Source organism: Strix uralensis, chromosome 3 (genome assembly GCF_047716275.1).
Source record: "Strix uralensis isolate ZFMK-TIS-50842 chromosome 3, bStrUra1, whole genome shotgun sequence".
NCBI lineage: Eukaryota > Metazoa > Chordata > Aves > Strigiformes > Strigidae > Strix > Strix uralensis.
Window position 1 is genome coordinate 116,196,435 of NC_133974.1, and position 6,844 is coordinate 116,203,278.

At 58.7% G+C, this 6,844-nt stretch overlaps 1 protein-coding gene across 1 annotated transcript; it reads left to right on the top strand.

Annotated features, from left to right (window-relative positions):
* Positions 1-723: 723 nt before the first annotated feature.
* On the top strand, positions 724-6,844 carry FBLN7 (fibulin 7). Its single transcript, XM_074864893.1, has 8 exons — positions 724-841; positions 2,170-2,329; positions 2,893-3,063; positions 3,564-3,689; positions 3,789-3,926; positions 4,016-4,153; positions 5,110-5,248; positions 5,411-6,844. Exons 1-8 carry the CDS (start codon positions 737-739, stop codon positions 5,781-5,783), a joined length of 1,350 nt encoding a protein of 449 aa, XP_074720994.1. The 5' UTR covers positions 724-736; the 3' UTR covers positions 5,784-6,844.

Here is a 6,844-nt window from a genome sequence, read left to right on the forward strand (position 1 = left end):
GAGTCTGTAAGTGGGGTGCGAGGAGAGATGGAGCTGCCCTGCGATGGCCTGGCCCTTCCCAGCTGCCCTTTCCCAGTTTGGGGTGATTTCTCATCTTTCCATGGCCGGGGCTGCTCTACAGCGACCAGCCACCCGGCTGTAGCCCAGCAAATGGAACCGGGACCCCGCGCACCGCCCGGCCGACTCCCACCTCTCCTGCGGGGGTGCCGGGCTGGGGAGGGGGGTGCAGGGCCTGAAGGAGGAGTGCCGGGCTGGGGAGGGGGGTGCAGGGGTTGGGAAGGGCATGCAGGGGCTGAAGAGGGGGGGGTGCAGGGCTGGGGAGAGTGCCGGGGCTGGAGAAGGGGTGCCGGGCTGAGGAGGGGATACAGGGGCTGAAGGAAGGGGTGCAGGGCTGGGGAAGGGGTGCCGGGGCTGAAGGAGGGGGTGCAGAGCTGGGGAGGGGGTGCCGGGGCTGAAGGAGGGGGTGCCGGGCTGGGGAAGGGGGTTAGGGGCTGGGGAGGGGGGAGCAACATCCCCCCTGGAAAAAGGCCGGTGCCGGGGCGTGGGGACCCGTCTCCCCGGGGCGTGGAAGCGCCGCGTCCCGCTCCACAGGGGAGCGCGGCCGCGCGTGGGGCGGGGGCGGCGCGGGAGGGAGCGCTCGCTGCCGGGCCGGGCCGGGCCGGGGCGGGGAGAGGCGGCTGCCGGCGCCCCAGAGAGCCCTTCCTCGGCGGCCGAGAGCCGCGCCGCCCGCCGGACCATGCCGGGGGCGCGGTGCCGCCTCCCGCTGCCGCCGCTGCTGCTGCTGCTGCTGCCGCCGCTGCTGCTGCTGCTGCTGCTGCTCCCGGCGGCGCCGGCGCCCCAGGTGAGCGGGGAGCCGGGGGGTACCCCTCTCGGAAAGGGTCTTTGGGGTGGGGGAAGGTCTCCTCTCCTCTTTACCCCCGCCCCCCCGTGCCAGTGCGCTGTGTCTGCCCGTCCTGCGCAAGACCGCGCTCCTGCCCCGGCCCCAGCAAACAGGTGGGCAAAGCCGCGGGGGAAGCTTAAACGGGGCTTAAACCGGGCCCAGGTTCTTTTGGGCTCTTTTCTCCTTCTTAGCCCAAACCTGAAGTCACCATCGAGCACAGAGGGAGCAAAGATCCTCCCGGTTTTATGGGAGAGTGGAGGTTTGCCACGGTTCAGCATCCCGTGGGGAGTTCAGGCTGCTGGCTCTTGAAGTTAAAACCAGCCCTAACAAAGAGCTGTTTATTAAAGCGAGCTACATGCCAGGCATCTCTTTGCCTGTGCCTCCCTCCCTCTCGGCACGGGGCACCCCAGAGCTCCAGGCACAGACTGGCTCATCCCCACCGGCAGCCCGTGACCCCCCAAAACTGCACCAAGGGAGGCAGAGCACAGCACGCTGCATGGGGCTGGCTTTTATTTCTTCTTTGTAAACCCTCAGTAGCTATTTGGAAACAAGAATAACTTCACCCCTGCATGGTGTAGCTCAGGGGGGAAAGAAATCCCTTGGGCCAGGTGGACTGGTGCCCAGCAGCTTGGCTTGCTTTCCCCAGAGCTCGTTTGCCCCCAGCCTTGTGCCACCCAGACCAGACCCTGTGTGCTCTCTCCCCCATGCGCTCTGTGAACCTCTGAGCTCTAAAACTGGCTTGACTTTGCTCAGCCCTTGCTCTTTTTCTTCGGTTTTAAGTCAATTCTGCAGGAAACCTATAATAATGATGCCCGTCTCCTGCATGAGTCAGCCCCGTGGTAGCAATCGGTTTGCAGGCAGGAGTCCCACCAGTGTTCCTGGCCCCAGCAGAACTCACAAGACAGCTGTTTTCCTCTTATTTTGTAATGTGGAAGTGGGACAGGGCTCTAGCTCCAGCAGGATGAAACATGAGTTATGGCATCTCTCCCAGGGCTAACAAAGTGATTACAGCCCTGCTTGTAGCGCTGTGTTACCCATTTAGATGCAGGAGACCATGCCTGAGCTGAGGATGTCTTGCACAGGCTAAAAAACCTTCTGCATCTGAGTAAATGGAGGAAAAAAATATAAAATCAGGTATCTCAGGGGACCTTTGGTGCTGCAGAGCTCCTGCATGAGCATCGTCCCACAGCTGGGGCAGGCTGCGTGCAGCAGGTTGGGTCCTGGGTGACATGGCAGGAGGGGGGTCAGAGTGATGTCCCCCCCGCTGAGCGGCCGCCCTGTCCCCACAGAGCTGCCTCAGCAGGCAGCAGCTCCTGGCCGCCATCCGACAGATGCAGCAGCTGCTGAAGGGGCAGGAGACGCGCTTCGCCGAGGGCCTCCGCCTGATGAAGAGCCGGCTGAGCACCCTGCATGCCTCCCTGGCCAAAGCCACCCCCAAGCCGCCAGCCAGTGAGTCCTCCCCGGGTCCCACCAGTTGCTTTTATGGCCTTGGAGGACACTGGGGTGGGGCAGGTCGGGATGCTCGGGGCCATGATGGGTGGAGGTTTAGGCATCTCCATGGATGGAGATACCTGTATCCATGCTGGCAATTTGTGCTTGTGAATTCGAGCACTTCTCCAGCCTGGTAAGTTGTGGGGAGGCTCAAAAGCCCTTAGTTGCAAAGCGGAGAGCTCCTGGCAAAGCACTGGAGGCAAGTGGGCTGGAAAACCATGTCTCCAGCAAAAGAGCCACAGTCCTGTGCAGGGAGCTTGAGAGGGCTGGCAAAAATGCCACCAAACCCCTTGCCAGTGATGCTCAGTCTCAGCATCCCTGCTGGGCTTTCCCTGTGGGGCTGGATGATGCTGATTAACCTCAGCAGGCCAATATCTGAGGAAAATAACAGTTAAAGAGAAGGTCTCAGAGCAACTGGGTGAACAGTGGCTCAGGTAGAGTTGGAGGGAGGAAAGATAAGGCAGTGCTCCCCCAAAGCACCCATCTGAACACTGACCCCCCTCCCCACGGTGCTCTTGCAGCCTCCTGCCCTGCCCTGCAAGCCCCTGCGGATGGGAGGAAGTTTGGCACCAAATATTTGGTGGAGCATGAGGTTCATTTCACCTGCGACCCCGGTTTCCAGCTCCTGGGCTCCAGCACACGGACGTGCCAGGCCAACGGCAGCTGGACCGGGCAGGAGCCCCGCTGTGCAGGTACTGCTCTGGGCTGCCCATGGCAGGGCTGCTCGTAGGGCTGCTTCCACCTGCAGCTGTCATTTGCAAGAGTGGGATGCAATTTGGGTTTATTTAAACATGGGGGATTATTGGGGTTCACCAAACTGGGAAGCATCACAGCTGTCTCTGGGTCCCAGCTAGCCAACATCCCAGGGATGCTGCGGCTACTGCGGACCGTGATTTGGGGTTTCTCATCCTCAAGGAAAACTGGAAATTACAGCTGGAGCCTTGCCTGCAGCTCAGCAGCAGAGATGAGGGGAAAAGGCATCAGTGCTGTGATGGCTCCCCGCCTCGTAGCAAACCTTTGCACTGGGGCAGTGCCACAGCATCGGAAACAGCCAGTGTCTGAGTTTGTCAGAATAAATGGGTTATAATGTGCTGTGGGGTACCAAAGCGGCCCGGTGCATACGGCCTTCCTGAGGCTTGCTTCCCAAATAAAATAAAATGAGATTAAATTAAAAAATGTGGCTATTTTGCAGAGATCAGCGAGTGCTCGAGCAGCCCCTGCCAGAACGGTGGGACGTGCCTGGAAGGGCTGAACCAGTACAAGTGCCTCTGCCCCCAGCAGTGGACTGGAGCCACCTGTCAGTACCAGGCACAGACGGGTGGGTGATCCCTCCGCCAGTGTGGGTGCCCCACCACCCTCCAGGCATATTTCGGTACTCCACCTCATTCCAAACCCCATCCCGCGGTGTCTCCCCCAGCTCCCCCCTCCTGGAGCGTGACGGACGACCCAGCGTTCAGCCGACAGCCCCGCTGCGCCCAGATTGACCGGACCCAGCACTGCAGCTGCGAGCCTGGCTTCCACATGAGCGGCACGGCCGCCAACGGCCTCTGCCAGGGTGAGCTGCGCCGGGGGGGACGGCAGCAGCGGCAGTGGGGTGGGCTGCAGGGTCTCGGCCGTGCACCCGCTCCCCTCCTCTCTCCGCAGACCTCAACGAGTGCGAGGTGTACAAGCGGGAAGAGGGTCCCCGGCTCTGTGCCCACACCTGCGTCAACCTCCCCGGCTCCTACCGCTGCACCTGCCCCAGTGGGTACATCCTCCTGGGCGACAGCAAGAGCTGCGAAGGTGAGGGGGGCGGCTGGAAACCCATGGATTTACCACTTTTCCCCTACTTGCACAGTTGCTTTTTAATTTTTTTTCCCTTTTTTCTCTTTGTTTGCAAGTGTTCCTGCATGTAAAAATCTGGGTGAGTTCGCGTAAAGAGGTGGTTCCCAGGCTGAGTGCAGAGGGGAGGAAAACGATGGAGGTTCAAGCGCTGGCAAACATGCATGATGCTTTGAGGCTGCATCTCGCCAAAAAAGAGAATGGGAGCCCTGCTGCAGTGGTGGAGCTGTCTCCATGAATGGGGCATCCCTGGGAAGAAACACAAATAGCGTTAAAAACCAATAATTACGTGGCGAGGGGTCAACTCAGAGGCCAGCAGCTTCTCCTCCTAAAATGGGGGAGTTGGGGTGTGGGTTGAGAGCAGAGCAAAGCAGCAGCAGGTAGGGATGGTGGGTGGCCAGAACTGCTCGTATGAAAGTCTCCTCCTGAAAACAGGGATTTCTTTTGTGCTATACTGTGTTGATTATTGCAGTTCATGGTGAGAAAACTCATGCTTTCTCCTTTTCTCCCTAATTTCTGCGTGTTTTCATAGCATCTTGCTAATGCTCCCAGCAAATATCTGCATTCAAAGCTCCTGATTTTATTGCCAGGTATCTTAGGGGTTACACAGGTGTTTAGTAAATAAAAAGATACTACATTTTCAAACAATTTAGCAGAAAGTTAGGAAAATATGTTGCCCTCCTGCTGTGAGAGTGCTGCCCTTGCTGGCCCAGGGCAGAGCTTGGGGAGAGGAGAGCAGGCGCAGAACAGGATTTCAGGGGATTTAGGTGATTTCAACCGTACTCTCTTACTTTTTTTGATCATGTTTGACCCATTTTAAGGTGCTTTTGCCTATTTTCCACCAAAAGGAACCCCTCAATGAGGTGGGTTTGAGGTCTCCTGGTGAGCTTGACCCGCTGCCCACCCCTGTTTTGCAGACATCAACGAGTGCGCCCTGTCCCAGGATAACTGCACGAGGGGGACCACTTGCATCAACACGGGGGGGGGCTTCCAGTGTGTCAGCCCCCAGTGCCCCCAGCCCACCGGCAACATCACCTATGTCAAAACATCACCCTTGTAAGTGTGGCAGGGTGCAAAACCTGCTTTGGTTTTTTTGGGGGGTGCTGGGTCCCAAAGCCACATGCATAACATCCATATGGATGCTATGGATGGTGGGGGGCATGGACCCCGCATCCCTGGGGCTCCCTGAAAACCTCCCCCCGCTTTTGCCTTTTGCAGCCAGTGTGAGCGCAACCCCTGCCCCATGGAGAGCCGGTCATGCCACCAAGCACCCAAAACCATCTCATTCCACTACCTTCCCCTGCCATCCAACCTCCTGACGCCCACCCCGCTCTTCCGCATGGCCACAGCAGCAGCGCCCGGCCGGCCAGGACCCGACAGCCTGCGCTTCGGCATCGTGGGGGGCAACAACCGCGGCCACTTCGTGATGCAGCGCTCGGACCGGCAGACTGGGGAGCTCATCCTGGTGCAGAGCCTCAAGGGTCCCCAGACCATCCAGGTGGACGTGGACATGTCTGAGTACCTGGATCGGGTCTTCCAAGCCAAGCACGTGTCCAAAATCACCGTCTTCGTCTCCGCCTATGAGTTTTAGGGCAGCAGCCAGGGCGGCTTCCCTGATGGCGATGGTCCCTGCTCAGCATCCTCCACCCGAAAGCACTAGCCCTGGAGGCAGGCGTGTAGTGGGAGCTCCAGGTGACATCCCACATTGAAGCTTCTCTGCAGCCAACCATCCTCCCCTCTGCGTTAAGGTTATTCTGCCCAGGCGGCTTTTACACCCACATATGTGGGGGAAAAAAAAAACAAATGAGGTTCAAAGAAATCAGGTGCAGGGGTTACCCGCTCGCTGGGCACAGGAGCGGAGCATTGTCCTTGCCCGAGGCTCCAGAAGGATGATGTCCCGCAGCCTCGGCACCTACAGAAAACAGTGGATAGAAACCACAGCCCTTATTTCCCTTTTAATTCCTTTTTTTCTTTAGGAAGTAAGTTAAGCTGGTGCATGCAGGAGGAGGGAGGCTCGTAGTGGCTACCACCCTCTTCCTCACTGGCCTGGGCTTGCTTGCACTGACCCCAGACCTGTAAAAACAGCCTCTGCTCCCTTTTGGTTGCCGAGAAAACCCCCGGGATTGACCGGGACTGGGAAAACCCGTGAACATCCATCCCCACAAGACCCAGCTGGCTCTCGGTGCCCTCCTGGGCAAGCAGGACGTTGCTTGCTGGTCAAAGGAGGGGTCCCAGTGCCCTGCAGACGAGTGCGGGCAATGGGCCAGGGCTGTCCCATGCTTCAGCCCATGGGCAGCAGCTCCTTCAACCTCCTTGAACTGGGTTGTGTGCGTGTGCATCCACCCCCCAACGCCATGACCTCAGGGAGGGCTTTGGCTGCTCTTGGAGGGAGCTCGAGGTGTGGATATTTCATTTTTCAGTCAGCTGCAGCCTGCACCTCGCTGTGTGTAAGCAGCTCCAGGAATAGCTGGGGTTTGGCTGTAACATGTGCCAGGGGGACACACACACATACCTCCCCCATCTTGCACCCTTCCCCCTCGGTACCTGTTCCCTGATGCAGCGCTTGTGCATGTTAACCACAAAACCCCAATGTTATGCATGTTTCTCAATTATGCTGGTTTTAGTACAATTAAATGATGATATAGCCTCTGA

Excerpts from the sequence above, each read along its gene's own strand:
- FBLN7 (XM_074864893.1), top strand. The coding sequence starts at position 737 with ATGCCGGGGGCGCGGTGCCGCCTCCCGCTGCCGCCGCTGCTGCTGCTG. Across the intron at positions 842-2,169 it reads CGGCGGCGCCGGCGCCCCAG|AGCTGCCTCAGCAGGCAGCA; the intron begins GTGAGCGGGGAG and ends CTGTCCCCACAG. Across the intron at positions 3,690-3,788 it reads TCAGTACCAGGCACAGACGG|CTCCCCCCTCCTGGAGCGTG; the intron begins GTGGGTGATCCC and ends TGTCTCCCCCAG.